The 18,019-nt window shown below is 34.7% G+C and overlaps 1 protein-coding gene across 1 annotated transcript; it reads left to right on the top strand.

The window, feature by feature from the left end:
* The first annotated feature begins 653 nt into the window (after positions 1–653).
* Positions 654–17,508, top strand: LOC148194885 (protein NAP1-like). The gene is made up of 15 exons (XM_088094107.1): positions 654–842; positions 1,383–1,817; positions 1,906–1,980; positions 3,607–3,687; positions 4,903–4,983; positions 5,106–5,188; positions 7,788–7,872; positions 8,099–8,224; positions 8,321–8,428; positions 11,706–11,750; positions 11,824–11,966; positions 12,709–12,841; positions 13,421–13,531; positions 16,868–16,946; positions 17,267–17,508. The coding sequence occupies exons 2-15, from the start codon at positions 1,398–1,400 to the stop codon at positions 17,491–17,493; spliced, it is 1,797 nt and encodes a 598-aa protein (XP_087950233.1). The 5' UTR covers positions 654–842; positions 1,383–1,397; the 3' UTR covers positions 17,494–17,508.
* The last annotated feature ends 511 nt before the right edge of the window (positions 17,509–18,019 follow it).

Below are 18,019 nucleotides of genomic sequence, written 5' to 3'. Positions count from 1 at the left end.
AATCAAAATAGTTACAAGGAGAAGTGTGTTAATTAATTGTCATAGATAATGAAGAGAGATGAAAGAATGATTAATGAAAAATTTTACTAGTATGAATAAAAGATTCTTATTAAAAAGTAGAGTGTATAAAATAATATATATTAGAAAACATTAAATTTATGACATTTCTCAATTAATTAACTTGACATACTTCTTAACTGGACTTTAAATAAAAAATATCTAATCAATATGGATTCTAAAAAGAAAATAAAGAAAATAATCAAATACAGGAAGTTCCATTAACTTTTCAAATTAATGTCTGAATTCTCTATTCAGATATGGATAAGAATTTCAGAAGTTTCTCTTAGGTAAAATTAATTTTTTATTAATTTTTATAAATTCTTTATATAATCTTTTAACATATTTGGATTTGAGATAAACTAGTTTTAATTTACAGTGAAATTAACTCTCAATCTTTATTTATTTTTATGTATTTGGGAAGTCTACGGAGAGAGTAAGGACGCGGAGCATACGTCCAAGCACGTCGTGAAGAAGTGAAAGCTAAGAAATAGGAGTCAGAACTAATCTGAAAAAGAAAAGAAAAACGGCGGATCTTGCTTTTTGGTATTTAAATAAAATTATAATTATTTATAATTAGAAAAGAAGGAAAGGAAGGTAAAAACTATATCCACGCTGAAAGTGCAGTGCAGCCAGCTCCCGCACTTGCATTGCCACCACACCATTCTCATCTGGCATTTCATTATTCATATTCAATTCTATTCCAATTTGCACGAACCACACGCTCTCAGATCTGACACTCTCTCATTCTTCAACGCTCTTCTCTTTCTTTGTCTGCTTCGACTGTGAGCTTCTTTCTCTGTCTGTTTTGAATTTGGTTCAGTGCACAGAAGTGTTTCTTCTGTTCTTCGTTGTGCAGTTTTATTCACAATGTCAGATTTGGTGTTACATTTGCTTTTTTATTTTTGGTTACTCTGCTACTTAGCTCATCACCGCTAAAAGTGGAATTAGGTTTTAGCTCTCTTTTAATATCTTGCTTAAACTGCAAATTCATGCTTACAATTCGCTAATTTACTTGACTAGCGACTCGTGTGTGAGCAGAAATTGACTGTGTTGATGATTGTTAGCTCATTCTTTCTTTGCTTATTTTATATACGTTAGTAAGCAGAACACATGTGTTATTTTTTTTGAAGATTTTAGGATTCAGAGTTGAGAATATTTGTTAGAAGTTCTTTTTGTGGTAATCAATTTGAACTTGGAGTGGTTTTACTTGAATACGAAAATTGAAATATAATGGAATTGTGATAGTAAAGTTAGGGAAGCCAAGAGATTAGTTGGTGGTTAATTTATACACGAGCTTGATTTGTGAAAAACTTGATATGCAGACTGCTTATTTGTTCATGGCAAAGTCGAGGCAAAAGTTATCGAACCAGGATTCTTCTTTATCACCTACTGCTGCAAGATCAAGGGACTGGGATGGGCCATCAAGATGGACGGATTACCTTGGAAGGGAAATGACTTCTCCGTTGTCGTCAAGTAGCTCTAGAAATATGTATCATGATGGACAGTCTCAGGGCTCAACTCCATCCCAATCACACAAGGGTATTAACATGCAGTGGGTTGTCCAACTCACTGAGGTTGCCGAAGGTTTAATGGCTAAGATGTATAGGTTAAATCAACTTTTGGATTATCCAGATCCAATCAACCATGTATTTTCAGAAGGATTTTGGAAAGCTAGCGTGTTCCCCAACCATCCTAGAATCTGTGTCTTGCTCTCTAAGAAATTTCCGGAACACTTCAGCAAATTGCAACTTGAACGTGTAAGAAGTGATGTCTGATATTCTTTATATTTTGAATATTGATGATGGCCTCTGCTAATTTCATCATTTGGGAAGAAAATGGATGCAGATAGATAAGACTGCTTGGGACTCATTGCAAGATAACGCAGAGCTTCATTTACAGAGCCTGGAACCCTGGGTGCAGGTAATATTGTGATACTTTTGTTTATTAGCATTTGTTCCTTACATAAAACTTTTATGGGTTTCTGTCCCTATAATTTTAAAAGTGTTGATTTTGGTCTCTATTGTCAGTCTTTGTTACAAAAACATTAATGGGGGTAATGGTCGTGATGCTATCTCTACCTCTACACCTATCTTTTCTTCTTTCTCTTCTTTCCTTGTCAACATGTTAGCATTTTGAACATCACAGCTGTAAACTTCAAGAACGAAAGTGGGGTATCTGCAAAGACAATATAGAATCACACGTCACAAGTCGCTAATATTGGATTTGGGAGATTAGGTGAATGATGACACAAATGATGTCCTACTCATGTAGTTGGACCGTGCAGTTAAATGCAAATTTGAATTAAGTGAGACCTAACTTTAGTTTGAGGTCCACTCTATTTGACATGTAGATTATGGTAAAAGATACTTAAGATTAAATTTATCTTATAATACTACAATACTAGACTTGAACTATGTAAGAAAATAAACAAATTATTTGATTGATAACAATTACACCAATTACACCAATTACATTCTCATCATCTATATTTATAATAATCAAAACTTTTAAAATAAGGAAACAAAAATATGCTGAAATGAATAGGAAGATTCTGTAGATGTTTTTTCTTAATCACTATGGAGATATAGAGAATATTTTTATCCAAATAATCTACTATTTACAACAATTGACGTATTAGGACAAATCTTAGATGCAATACCAGGGGTACTGTTCTCTAATTGTAATTTTTTCTTAGTAATACACATTGACATTTGATGGAATTTATTATTGTGCGGACAGTCAAGATGAAATCCCTTTATGATTGGAGAATAACTTAGCACAAACAATACATAAGTTGTTGCATCCAAGTTTTATCTAGCATATTAATAAGGAAAAGAAAGTAAGAAAAATAGGATGTTGATACCCCGTTACTTTTCATGGCTTTTAGAGTAATAGTCTTGTACTTGCAAATATCTCACTTTTTTGTTTTTAGTCCCTGTAATTATAGTTTTATTTTGCAAATATATAAAATATTACTTTCAGTCCCTGATTGTTTATGGGGACACAAACTCTAACAAAATTTATGTACTAAAACCAGAAAACACTATTATTACGGGAATAAAAACATATTTGATTTTAACTTAGAGTGTCTTAATATTCTAACTGTTCTGATTTCATTTAAAACAAACAAGGATTTGCATCATTGGTGCACTATGCATCAAGACAATTTACATTGTCATTGATAAACAGAACATCAAAAGTTGTTTAGAAAAAGGTCCATTTCATCTTTATTATGTGCTTTGCATTTATTGTTTTATTTGATCATTCTATCGTTTATGTGCTCTTGCAATTAGCCTTTGTATGCACATCATCGGAAAAATGTAAGTTATATAAAAATGGAGCTGCTTCTGCATTCTCCTGCTATCACTGGCTTTAATGAGATGTTATTTGTTTCATTATCCTCGTGATTTATGATTTTGTTCAACAATTATTTTGAATGGGACATTTTATGTCAACTAGCCTTGCTTGTTTATGCCATATCTTTGAGATTTTCAATTCATGTTACCTGAACTGATAAAGTAATGATTCTTTTTGTTGTGTGTGCAGCTACTTCTTGATTTGATGGTGTTTCGGGAACAAGCTTTGCGACTTATATTGGATCTAAGCAGTACAGTAATTACTTTGTTGGTGAGTCTGAATATTGTTGCAAGGATCTCAAAAGTGGGTTTTACATATAACATTATATGATATATGGCTATTACTCTCTCTATGTGAGTTTTGAGTGCAAAAGCTTTCGTCATTGATGAATACCAGTGTTAGTGACAGGGATTTGGATGTTGTGGGGTTGTTTCTACATTGAGTAGTATGGAAAGTTAGGTGGAATATTTAAGTGTTTTGCTATCCCTTTTTAAAATTTTAAGGGTGGGTACCCAAGTGCTTATCAATTTTTATTAAAGTTGGTTGATGTCTTGAAAAGGACTACCCATGGAAGGTTTTGACCAACAAAGAAGTTGAGTTAAGTATGTCAAAGTGAGTCAACTCAGTTCAAACACTTAGCTCACCATGAGTTAAGCTAAAAATGGATCAACTCAATTTAGCTCACTTTATGGTTTAGTTGGCTTAGTTGTGTTGATTTACTTAAGCACATTTTGTTCTTCAACTTATTTATATATTTATTACAGTCCAATTAATGTGGGTTGGCTCAACTTACCTATGTACAATCAAGATGATTTGTCATAGTTGACTCAACTCACCTATTTATCTTAGTTTAAGTTGAGCAAGGGGATTCAAAATTCATCTAGAAATGAGTTACGGGTCAACCTACCTCTAAACCAACTCGAACTTGATTAACCCATTAGTTAAGTTAGCCATTCATTTTGACCAATATTAAAAAAAAATTCTTTTCAATCCAACCTGACTCAAATCTTTGATGACCTATGTTGGCTCATAAGTGGCACCCTTAAGTGCCCTTGAGTGAAGTGTCGTATAGGGAGTTGCTGAGGCATCGGGTAGTTTTGAATGTCTAGGTCTCACATCAAGTAGTTTTAGATGATTGGTGAAGTATTAATTGTTTCATCATCCCTTCCTTACTATATTTTTAGGTTGGGTTATCCCTAGGGCTTGGGTGCTTATCAGTTGGTATGATAAAAGAATTGCGTCTCATCAAATTTCTTGAATAGTCTTTCAACTTCTATGAAAGATTTTGAAATTGACGTGCCATGCATCAAATACAGAATAGGAAATGAGGCATCATAAGTTTATCTTTGCCCCTTTTTAGCTTATTCATGTAAAATCATTGCTCATTCAAATGGTTTTAATATATGTTGTAATGTTAGAAATAAACTAATAAATAATAAGTTAGTAAGTTGTGTATATCTCTAATAACTTCACAGTGTTTTGCAGCCCCATCAGAATTCTCTTATACTACATGCATTTATGGATCTCTTCTGTTCCTTTGTGCGGGTTAACCTTTTCTCTGAGAAGGCAAGTTGTTTTGCCCTCAAATTTCTTGATTTTTTTACTTATGAAAAGCTTTTGTTATTGAAATGACTTTTTTGGTCAACTATATATGAGAGTAATTATCTAAACCAATTCTCTCATAGCAGATGCCAAGGAAAATGTTGCTACAAACCTATAACCTTCTACATGCAATGTCAAGAAATGAGCGAGATTGTGACTTTTATCATCGGTAAGAAATTTTTATAAGTTTTCTTGAATTATTGTCTATTTCTTGTAAAAAAGTAGTAGATAGGGATGGATGTTTACTTGCGCATATGGACCTACCATATTGTATAATTCAACTTTTAAGAAAATTTATCCACTTTTCTTTCATTAATAGAGATGCATAAAAAATGTTTAAGACAAATGCTGATAGCCATTTGGCATATGCAATTATATACACTTGGCTTGGGGTTAGGGCTGACAAATAAACTTGTACATGTGGATATTGTTTGAACCCATCCCAATGTTGATGGAGAATACTGGGATTGACCAGACATGGGTATGGGTAATGCTTGACTTTTAAACCGGGTATATCTTTCCTTGTCTTGTTTTAAATTACTTAGACACCCTTAGTTTATTTGGTACCCTATTTTTAGATTTATGCAATTATAGTTTCTTCATTGTTATTTGACATTGAGGAGAAGAGAATGTCTGTTCTTTTATAACATTGAGTTCTTGACAATATCATATTTCCTTTCCTTTAATTTTTTTCTTTTGTAAAAGAGTTATTTAATGGATAGACTTAATTAATTTTTAGGTCTCTTATAAATTTGGGTATTTTCAATTGAGTCCCTGCTGTTTAATTTTTTGTTTAGTGAGTGATGTGATTGTTACTTATCCCATCATATTGCTTACTTGTTTCCAGGTAGTTGAAAATGTGAGGTTTTGTGGTTAATATAAAATGATATTACGTTTAATGTAAATGACAAATGACTTTAATTGCTTTTATTGAAAATGTGTTGGATAGTAAGGGGCTGTCATTGTCACCTACATCAATGTTGGTGATGACGACGGTCTTTTGACGTTGTAGGTGATGACATGGAAGCCATTGAGGAGCATGATCTCGTTATCCAACTTGTTTTCATTTAAAGTAATAAAAGTTATTTGTCGTTTTGCATTAACTCCAATATCGGTTTATATTAATCACAAAATCTCACATTTGTAACACATAGATACAAGTAAGCAAGATAACAACTACGTCACCCAATTAATGGAAAAATCAAATGTCAGTGATTCGATAAACATTTTGAGTACTCAATAGATAAAATTTTTTTAATAGGGACTAAATTGAAAGTACCCAAATTTATAAGAGATTTGGAATTTACTAAGCCTAATAAATATTGCAGCGGGTATGGGTGTGAGTACAACTATACTATTACCGAACAAGGATGAGGATGAGACATAAGTTTCATACTTGTTGTTATCAGGGATGGAATGTATATAAGTTTTTACTTCTGGTATGAGGATGGGGATGGGTATTGTCTAACTTGTACCCGTCTTCTCCTGTTGCCATTCTTCTGTTATTAGCATGTGTGAGTGTACAATTTCTTTATTGAATAATTGTTAGTATTAACTATAGGCAAATGAACACTCGGTAGTATATTTGCTTTAGTTAAATAATTATAACAAACTTGTTTAGTTAACATAATTGTTTTGTTAGTCAATCATAACCATCTTGTAACTATTTTGTAGTATAAATAAATCTTTTGTAATCGAAAGGTTTGGGGGCGATCGATATTTTCTCAATTTCAATAATATAAAAGTTTTCAAAGGTTTGGGGGCAATGTATATTTTCTCAACTCAATAATATAAAAGTTTTCATTTCTCTGAACATGGTAATCTGAGCTCTCTAATCCAAAATTAATTTTTTGTGGTTTCCACCATAAATCAAGCAAACCCATCTTTTGCAACTCTAGTCCAATCACAACTTTTTCTTGTTTAATAGTTCATCTTGTAAGAATCCGATGGTTGCTTCTGCCACATTCTCTCATCAAATCTCATAAAAACTTCATGAGAAGAATTTTTCGCTATGGCATGTGCTAATTGAATTTGTTATCAAAGCACATAGGGTATACCAATTTGTTGTTTCTCCTTGTATTTTTATAGAACTGATTCTCGAATAAGAAGGAAAGAAATAATCTTGAATTTTATTGCCAACTCTAAATCCAGTCCAATACCAGTGTAGTAGTGATGGACTTAAGGGATAGAAAGAATTCAGCAATACGCACTTACAATCAGAGGTTGTTCAAGAGAACCTCGCTCTCCAACTATCCATTTTATTTACTTCTCTCCAAAAGGTCCCTTCAGTAATTCTCATATAACTATTTGTAGTTCAGATATAGTTACAGCTGTTCTAACTACCTTGACGTTTATTGAACCTATCAATATCCCCCTCAAAAAGTCACCTTGTCCTCAAGGTGAAAACGATGTGCAGGCAGCCAATTCCCAACAATGAAGGAGAAAGGGAAATCAAACTAATTCCTCTGAAGCAATTTTGCATCCATCAGCCTGCATTTGGCATTTTGAAGACCAATTCAAAATGAACTCTTATATATACTCATGCCATTGTCCAAAAAATAAATCATGAACTGATATTAATTGAGGGGCTAAATTGGCAAAAGTATCCCTTGGGGGTGGAATCGATAAAGAATAATGAAATGAATATTGCACCAGTTTTCAGATGAAGTTCTTTAATTTATTTTTTCCTTTCCCATTTCACCCATTTTTTTATAGCAAATAAATGTTCAGTATTTTAGTTGTAATATGTTTCTTTCTCTACTTTACAGTTTGCTTCAGTTCATTGACTCTTATGATCCACCGCCAAAAGGCTTACAGGAAGACCTAAATTTTGTGAGCCCTCGTATTGGAGAGGTTAATTTCATCCTTTCCTAATATCAATATTATACAAATAATTGTCAACTGCATATGGTAAAGAAGACGATTATGTTTTCTGGTCTTCTAACTATTTATTTTCTGTGATTCTGTCTTTGCATGATTAAGTTCAATTTATTTTCTTCAGCCTTTGTACTTTTTAGGAGCTGCATTTTGTGAGGTTGACTTGGGTCCAAATTATAAAATTTTGATATCTTATTTACAGGTGTTGGAAGCTGTGGGTCCTATTATATTTCTATCAACAGACACAAGAAAACTTAGAAATGAGGGATTTTTAAGTCCATATCATCCTCGGTATCCAGACATACTCACAAATTCTGCTCATCCACTGGTATTGTAATTTTTTGTTAGTGAACCATATTGATATCGACTTCTTAAATTGATAAATTTAATTATACTAATGCTCTCTTTTCATTCAACTCTGCAGAGAGCACAAGATCTAGCAAATGTAACTGCATATCGAGAATGGGTACTATTTGGGTATCTAGTCTGCCCTGATGAACTGCGTCGTGTCACTAGCATTGATATTGCTTTGGTATACTCATGCTTCATACCTACTTTGCAAAGTTTCTATTTGTTTTTGCAACATACAGTGTACTGAATTGTTTGCTTTTACTGGGGCAAAAATACCACCATGTTTATATAATTATTGAGATTTGAACTGATTACCTTCTAAACAAGAAAGCCTTATTGCAGTGTTAGCATGTACGTTAATATTAGAAGCAGATTATGATTTTACAAAATGGACCCATCTGAACCATCTGTGGTCCTATTTCTTTTGCCTTTATGTTCTCTTTATCCATGTGGTATTCTGTTACGATCTAAGGTAGGGGTAATAATAAGGGTTGGAAAGTATATGAGCAGAGAGAATATTTAGTATAAGTTTATTAGAGTAAATAAATATAGTATAAGTTAATTAGAGTAAATAAATATATATTTAGGAAAATATTCAATATAAGATATTTATAATTAAGGATATATGCTAGGATAATATACGGAGAGATATTTATATTAAATATAGGGATATTTATATTAAATATTAAATATAGGGATATTTATATTAAATATTAAATATAGGAATATTTATATTAAATATTAAATATAGGGATATTTATATTAAATATATTCTAGAGAAATATTTAATAAGAGATGGGCGGGAAATAATTAGTATAAATAAAGTTAGAGTCTAGGGTTAAAGACAGACTTTTGATTATTGAGTTTTGTGACAGACATTATTGTCTTGTGAGGGAGGTTATGCTCTCAAAGTAATTGAAGGAGGTTATGCTCCCAATTATTGTTTACCCTTGTTTATTCAGATATTACCATCAATAAAAGAGATTCATTCATCCATTGTTATTCGTTTATTTTTCTATTACGTGTGTTTATTGTTCTATTACGTGTGAGAGAGTGTGAAAGGTTGTATTTGGATAGTTTACATACTCAGGTACGTAACAATTGGTCCGACCTGCCGGATCGTCAAGGGAGGAAACTGCCGGATCGTCAAGGGAGGAAACTGCCGGATCCTAATAGAGACGAGTGAAAGACGTCATGGAGGGAAGAATGCATGCAATTGAAGGGAAACTGGAGAGCATGGGGCACATACTAAAGAACATGGAGTTGTCCCTAAGGAGGTTGAAGGCAGAGTTGAGTGGAATACGCCATGAAGTCCAAGCTCCAAATGGGAAGGGACTGCTGGAACCGATCGATAGTGGACTAACGGATCCTAATGTGAGCGAACTGCCAAAGCCGAACGATAGCAGACTCCTGGATCCGAACGTGAAAGAACAGACTCCTGGATCCGAACGTGAAAGAACAGACGGAACCTACAGAGAGAGGACTTACCGAGCCGAATGGGAGGAGACAGTCAGAACCGAACGTGAAACTACCTGAACCAAACGGTCTAGTATTGGAAGGAAGAATGAAGGCTTTGGAAGGAAGGGCAGATGGAAGAATCAATCCCTGGAGAGAACAATGGAGTCTGTGAAGAGATGGGCCGACAAAAAGAACAGGGGGCTTGCAGTGTTTGGTACACTAGCAGAAGGAAGAGAGCGACGTGAAGTACTGAAAGACATTGAAAACCATTCCCTCAGGGCTTATGATTCAGGAGAAGTGGTAACCAGAATGCTGGACGAAGAATGGAAGACATTAGAGAAGTTTTTACCACCACCCGAACCTCCAGACATGAATTGATGAGGAGCCATGAGATCAAGCTCCCCGTTTCCAACCTTGAGGACAAGGTTGTTTTGCAGCGGGGTGTAATGTTACGATCTAAGGTAGGGGTAATAATAAGGGTTGGAAAGTATATGAGCAGAGAGAATATTTAGTATAAGTTAATTAGAGTAAATAAATATAGTATAAGTTAATTAGAGTAAATAAATATATATTTAGGCAAATATTCAATATAAGATATTTATAATTAAGGATATATGCTAGGATAATATACGGAGAGATATTTATATTAAATATAGGGATATTTATATTAAATATTAAATATAGGGATATTTATATTAAATATTAAATATAGGGATATTTATATTAAATATTAAATATAGGGATATTTATATTAAATATTAAATATAGGGATATTTATATTAAATATATTCTAGAGAAATATTTAATAAGAGATGGGCGGGAAATAATTAGTATAAATAAAGTTAGAGTCTAGGGTTAAAGACAAACTTTTGATTATTGAGTTTTGTGACAGACATTATTGTCTTGTGAGGGAGGTTATGCTCTCAAATTGAAGGAGGTTATGCTCCCAATTATTGTTTACCCTTGTTTATTCAGATATTACCATCAATAAAAGAGATTCATTCATCCATTGTTATTCGTTTATTGTTCTATTACGTGTGTTTATTGTTCTATTACGTGTGAAAGAGTGTGAAAGGTTGTATTTGGATAGTTTACGTACTCAGGTAGGTAACATATTGATACTGAAGTCTGAATAAAATAATGTGGAGGTAGCTTGGAATCTCTTATTGAATGAAGAATAAAGTCCCAGTTCTGACTCAAAGTAAGAGTAGTCTGAAGGGTTATAAGAATGTGTATCCTTTAGAGAGACTCTGGACTCTCCTAACTGTCTAACAATTCTCAGCCTTAAATGACGTAATTCTCTCACCCTCTCGGGACATTTAGGAACTCTCTCAATTAACTATAACAAACCCTCCTCTCTTTACTACTGGCCTTAGTTTTCTTCCGGTCCATTAGTTCTCTATTTAAAATAGACATGCTTAATTTTAGGTCTTCTAACAATACTGCAAGCCAAAACTTTCACCTTGACCTCAAGGTGAAAATCAGGAAAAGCAGATTGTAAGGTAGTGAGCAAGTCCCAGTCATTGTCACAGTCTGGTAACCTTTTCCTTTTGACTTGTAATTGCATTGCACATGCAACATTTATTGTATTTGAAGATCCTGGGGTTACTTCTAATTCCCAGTCCTTAGATAGCTTGGTTGGTTAAGGCTGAGGTTATGCAACTCTTGACACAGCCTTCCTTAAAAGACACATGAAAAACATTGTGTTCTCTTCTGTGGTCAGGCAATTGGGGAAGGATTTTTGATAAGAAGGGTATAGAGTATCTCATCTGTGCTTCATTAGATAATATCAATGTGCTGTTATTTGGTGTTAAGTCAACTACTTGGTAAGCCATGCAAAGGGTTGAGATATGGTTTTATTTCAGATAAAAAGGACACTCTTCATTTACTAATAATCATCCAAATTTTGTCATAATTACAATAAGGTTTTATACTGAAGTAGTGCGGGTTTTAGTTATTCTAAGTTTGCTTCCTTAGTTTTGTTGGCTTTGGTATTTCAGGTTGTATTGAAGGAGAATTTAGTCCTCACATTATTCAGAGATGAGGTAATTTTTTCTCATTGACTTTGGAATAGTGTCCTTAGCTACAGTAGTTGACAATATGAAAATCAATACACAGTACATACTTCTGCATGAGGATTACCAGTTGTACGTTCTTCCTCGAATATTGGAGTCTAAGAAGATGGCAAAATCTGGGCGCACAAAGCAAAAAGAGGCAGATTTGGAGTATAATGTTGCAAAACAGGTTGAAAAAATGATAAGGTACCCACAAAATTCCTTTTTAAATTTATTGTGTCAGAGGGAATGAGATATCAAGGTAGTCAAATTTTGAGTTGTCCATGACTCCATCATTATTCCAGGTTACTTTTTTCAGTGATTAGGTGACTGAATTCTATGTTGTCTTAGAATAAGTCTGAAAATAGTTATGCCTTCGAAACACTTGGTACTTATTAATTATTGTCCAGTTATTGGACATGCCTTGATTATTTGATGCACTTGAAATTTAATATAATAGCAGGGAGCAAATTTTGTGGTATCACTAAATCCTTTACCATTTTGATAATTGCTCTCATTAAGAATTTGATGAAAATTTTCATTTTTAGGTTCTTGGATTGCTTATTTTGTTGTTAGGATTAGGGAAGTTTAAGATTTCACACTTGGGTGTTTCATTTTACGGGATTCAATGATTTTTGTAGCCTCTATAGATTTGGAAGTACTTTTATTTTTCTAATTTGGCAAGAAGTGGATCACTTAAAAGAACTGAACTAAATGATGGCATTCTAGATTCAAGGAGACAAATAGAGAATAAACTATTCGTCTATATTTTATGGAAAACTTTCTGTGTTGTTATTTGTTATGTGAAAATCACTCTTGCAACTCTTCTACTTTTCTATATGGATATTTGTTATTCTTTTCTGGGTGTTTTCTTGTCATTTTCTAAGGTTGATGCATCCTCACTATTACAACTGACAGTGCAAATCGCAAAACTGTTTGACATTTTCAGTGAAGTGCATGAGCAAGCAATATTATCTTGTGATGCTATTCATCGTGAAAGGAGAATTTTATTGAAACAAGAGATTGGGAGAATGGTGCTGTTTTTTACTGATCAGCCCAGTCTGTTGGCTCCCAACATTCAGGTGTATTTCTTTTGGCATTTTGACCCATGAAAAAAATGGTGGTTCTTTGACACTTGTTGCTGAAACTTTTGGTATTGTTTTGCTTGTAATTTTTTTTGATTCGATTTTACGCAAATGCATATTATTACATCTATTTTATGGATTCATATCATTAAGAGATCGTTAGAAGAATTACAAAAAGGAGCTGTAGAAAAATTCTTTTAGTTACTCAACCGGTTAAAAGGAGTGGTTATTGTGAAACAATTTAATTACTTATCAACCCAGTGGATAGTATTTTCAAAAATGGTCTACAAGTTATTTTTATGTGTAATTTCTAGCTGGTTGGTATACATATGTAGACACTTAGAAGTTAGTGTTAGGTTATTAGTATGTTAAATTAACAGGCTTTTTCATATACATTTCTAGATTAGTCTTTGGTGGACTGGTATGTTAAATTTACATTAAACTCATGTCCAGGGAATTTAATCATATTACTGAACTTGTCTTTAGATTTGTAAATAGCTATGTAGTTTTGTTTTAGTATTTCATGTATCTTAACCTTAAAACAATCTGTTTGAGAGGATTTTATTTTTGATGCAGATGGTGTTTTCTGCCTTGGCTTTAGCTCAATGTGAAGTGATATGGTATTTCCAACATGTAGGAGTTGCATCATCAAGATCTAAAACTACTCGAGTGGTACCAGTGGACATAGTAAGCTTTTATTTCTTATGCTTTTATTTCCTTTCTTTTAATCAAACTAATGCTCTTTTCTAAACAAATTACAAAACACGGGCTGTCTAAAACTATTAGAATTGGACTCATATCTAACGTAATCTCAAAAGCTAGCATAAGGGCTAGATGTGTTAATTTAACCCATGGCCCAGCCCTAACCCATCCTTGAATAAGCCCCCTTTTATAGGATCAACAAATGAGGAGGCCATAAAAAAGCCCTAGCCTCGGGTTAGGGTGGGCTTGGTCCCACTACAAGACTTTAATTAATTCTTTAAAATAACACCTTCAGCTTGGGTCAAAGGTTGGGGTGAGCCGTCTAGGCTTGAAGCTCAACCTTAGTTTACCCTGACCAAAATTCAAGCAGAGTCGGCTCGAACCAAAGGATGAATCCACTCGGCCTAGGCAAAAGTTTTGTCTGAAGGTTGAGACAAGTTGACTAAGGGAGGAGGTTGAGACAGGCCATCCCGGGCTGAAGGTCACGACGGGTCAGCAAGGGCCGAGATGGGTCAGCAAGGTCAAAATGAGTCACTTAGGGATGAAGACCGAGATGGGCCAAATTGGGCAAAAGGTCGAAATAGACCGATGCTGGTCGAAGGTTAAGGTTGGCCAATCCAAGCCGAAGGTCGAGATGGGTTGGCTCGGATCGAAGAAAGAGATTTGTCGGTCCGGGTCAAAGGTCGAGATTGGCTAGCACGGATCAAAGATCGGGATTGGCCGGTTCGGATTGAAGGTTGAGACAAGCTAGCTTGGACCGAAGAATGATATTGGCCATTTCGAGTCGAAGGTCAAGAAAGGCAGGTTTGAGCTTAATGTTGAGACGGGTCGGTTCAGACTAAAGGTTGAGATAGGTTAGCCTGAACCAAAGGTTGAGATGGCCTACCCTGAGTTGAAGGTTAAGGCAGGCTGACCTAGTCCAAAGTTTGAGACATGCCTACCTGGGATGAAGATCGAGATGGGTAGGTCGAAAGTCAAATTGATTGGCCAAGCGGAAGGTCAAGATTGCTCTGTCCAAGTTGAAGGTTGTGATAGGTCGATCTAGCTTGAAGGTCAAGAGGGGACAACTTGGGCCGAAGGTTAAGAGAGCCTGACTTGAGTTGAATGTCAAGATAGCCTACCTCGAGGTAAAGGTCGATATAGGCCTACCCAGGCCATAGGTCTAGAGGGACTGTCCCGGACTAAAGTTCAGGATTAGTCAGTCTAGGCCGAAAGTTCAGATGAGTTGGCTTGAACCAAAGATTAGATTGGCCGATCTAGGCCAAAGGTCGAGACAGGCGGGTTCAGGCTGAGGGTCGACTTAGGCAAAAGGTTCTAACAGGGCAGCCTGAGCCGAAGGTCTAAAAGTATATTTTAAACAAATTGATATTTTTCATGTTGGAAAGATGGCCCATGGGTTGGCCTTCGCCCACATGATTTTTGTCGGTATTTTGTCCTTGTGGGCGTTTTCAATAGGGGGCTTTTTAGGCCCCAACCCATGTGGGCTAGGGCCAAAGCCTTGAGGGGTGGGGAAAATTAATAGGTCTAATAAGGGGTGTGTATTGCCCCAACTTTACTCGGACTATTTTTGCCATAATTGTTGCAGATGTGAGACCTAAAATATTGATACACCCCTCTCATCAACGATCAGATGATGGAAATCTAGGTGAATTTTTTTTGTTGGACATATGTGGAAATCTAGGTAAATTTTTGTGTTGGACATATGTGGATGAACCAAAATCAAGACTAATACCATTGACCCAACACTTGAAACTTGAATTGTGAGGTAAGTGAAATATGAATTTTTCGAATTTTGCAATGTTAGGGTACAATATGTATTGCCTTAAGAATAAATGTCGTTCCTAGGAAGTTTAGACTACAAATCTAGACATATTATAGAAAATATGGGATCAATAAAATTAACCTAATTGCAAGAACTCAGATAACTAAATCTATACGAATAAGGAAAATATAGAATTTTAGTACTCATTCTCAAGTCAAGGTATGGATATTTATTATTTTTGGAGATTTCGCGGGTTGTGACCCATTTTGACAGCTCTAACATAAGTGGATATATATCTCACCTTATAAGTTGATTTTGTGGTTAGACTTAAAGTTCACTTCTTAAGATGGTACTAGAGTTTATCCTAACAAGGTTTGTTGGGCATATTGTGCTACTCACTACGGGCCACTACCTAACTATCTACAAATATCTTGTCTCATGCTAGAGATGTCCAATTCATGACATGAGAGGATGTATTTGACATTTGCATTGGTTAGAGATGTGACCAAATTATAGTATGTAAGTGGGTCTAAACATCATCTTACTAGCTAATTTTGTGAGGTTAAGTTCCTCTTTAAGTTCACTTTTCTAAGATGGTACTGGAGTGTATCCTAACAAGGTTTGTTGGGTATATTGTGACACCCATTATCTGGTCACTACCAAACTATCTACAAATATCTTGTCCCACATTAGAGATGTCCAATTCTCGACATGAGGGAGTGTATTTGAGATCCTATATTGACTAAAGATGTGTGACCAAATTATAGTACATAAGTGAGTACAAACCTTATCTTATAAGTCGATTTTGTGAGGTGGAGTGAGACTTAAAACAAACTTTCTAAGAATTATTTCCAACTTACATGTAAGATCTTGTAAGTGCCATGTAGGAAGTCTTTTGGTCAGTACATTTTCCAACTAAAGCCAAAGGGACTTACGTAGTAACTATGAGAATAGTATGTAATTTTTCTTTGATGAAATGCTAGTTTATCACTATTTTTTGTCCTGTCATGTTGAGTTGGATTGTGTGCAATATTGATGGTGGACTTATTGTTGCAAAAGGGCTTCACACTTAATCTTGATATCATCAAGTATAATTTTTACCTATAAAAGTTCAGAAATCCTTTGCGTCATTGCACAATATTCTACCTTTGCTCTAGTCCATACAATCATATTTTTCTTCTCACTCTTGCATGTTACCATATTACCACCCAGACACTTACCTATTGGTAAATCTCCAATCAACATCAAACTTTACATAATCTACATCTGTACATAGTTGCATAGAAAATTCTCCATGCTTTTTGACTATCCGTCCTTGTGGGGATTGAAAAGGACAGTAAGGGGAAAGAGTAAAATTTGATATAGGGACTGCAGCATGTGAAAAATGTCATCTATTTGTAATAGACGTGTTGGTAAATAGTTTGAAAAATGCCTTAATTTGCGAGTTTATTAAAGGGCTGTCATTGGGTGACAAAAACTTATCTCTAGTTTTCTTTTACCATATAGTTTGAATCTATTGATAAGGTGGTTGACTTGAAATTTCATGATCATGTTTTCAGGATCCAAATGACCCAACAATTGGATTTCTGTTAGATGGAATGGATCATTTATGTTGTTTGGTACGCAAATACATTGCAGGTTAGATTAGCTTTATGTGTTCTAACTTATCCTGCATTAGGGAATATGTACTATCTCTGATTCTTTATAAAAGAAACAAGTACGTGTATCTTTTTGTCCTATACAGGAGTAGCCCTATTTGAGGTATATTAATCGCTAATTTTCTTCTATACCCCAATATTATTATGAAGTCTATTAATATGGCATTCCTGTATTCCTATGCAAGTAGATGCATTCATTGGCCTGTTAACAAGTTGATGCTTCACTAGCATTTCTTTTCTCTTTAACTTATTTTTTAATGGATATTTTGGTTGTTAAATGTTGTTTCATTTTGAGTGCAGCAATTCGAGGTTACTCATTATCATATCTTTCGTCTTGTGCTGGAAGGATCCGGTTTTTACTTGGCACCCCCGGAATGGTGGCTCTTGATATTGATGCTAGCCTAAAAGGACTTTTTCAGCAGATTGTTCACCACCTTGAAAACTTGCCCAAACCACAGGGTGAAAATATATCTGCTATCACTTGTGACCTGTCGGTATGTGGGACATCTGTACTGGCCATTTTCTAATATCTTACGTGTGCGATGTATATGCTTTTTGGACTGTAGTGCTTTTGTTAGGAGGTTAAGAGTGTATGAGAGAAGAAAAAAACATTAATTGCCTAACCGCCTTAGCAGTTAGGAGAGGCGGGAATAAGAATGTATAAATAGCAATTGTATAGTCTTTTAGAGGACTTTTGGTTAGTGTTGTGTCTAACAGGAATTGTTAATCTTTGGGGGAGGTTAAGCTCTCATTGGTTCTCTGTACATTGTTTCTTGTCCCTGTTAATACAAGAAAGGCTATTCTTTGTGTTTGGTGTGTGATCTGGAGTGCGTGTGTGGCTGTCTGTTGAGGTTTCTTGAGTAGAAACCTATCAGCTTTACAGTCATCTATGTAAATATTCTTGCATTTAGTTATTAATTCTCAGAGACTAGGGTAGAATAAATTGATTTCATACATTTGTGCAAAGAATACATCAGTCATTGTGCAAAGCTAATTTAGGAAATCCAATAGCAGAACTTATTTAATCAAATCCCTATAATTCAGGGATATAGC

This window comes from Vigna umbellata, chromosome 7 (assembly GCF_029865625.1).
Source record: "Vigna umbellata cultivar VRB3 chromosome 7, Vumbellata_1.0, whole genome shotgun sequence".
In the NCBI taxonomy this organism is placed as follows: domain Eukaryota; kingdom Viridiplantae; phylum Streptophyta; class Magnoliopsida; order Fabales; family Fabaceae; genus Vigna; species Vigna umbellata.
Note: the sequence above shows the minus strand (reverse complement) of the source record. Positions and strands in the feature narration are given on the sequence as shown.

Excerpts from the sequence above, each read along its gene's own strand:
- LOC148194885 (XM_088094107.1), top strand. The coding sequence starts at position 1,398 with ATGGCAAAGTCGAGGCAAAAGTTATCGAACCAGGATTCTTCTTTATCA. Across the intron at positions 1,981-3,606 it reads GCCTGGAACCCTGGGTGCAG|CTACTTCTTGATTTGATGGT; the intron begins GTAATATTGTGA and ends TTGTGTGTGCAG. Across the intron at positions 13,532-16,867 it reads GAGTGGTACCAGTGGACATA|GATCCAAATGACCCAACAAT; the intron begins GTAAGCTTTTAT and ends TCATGTTTTCAG.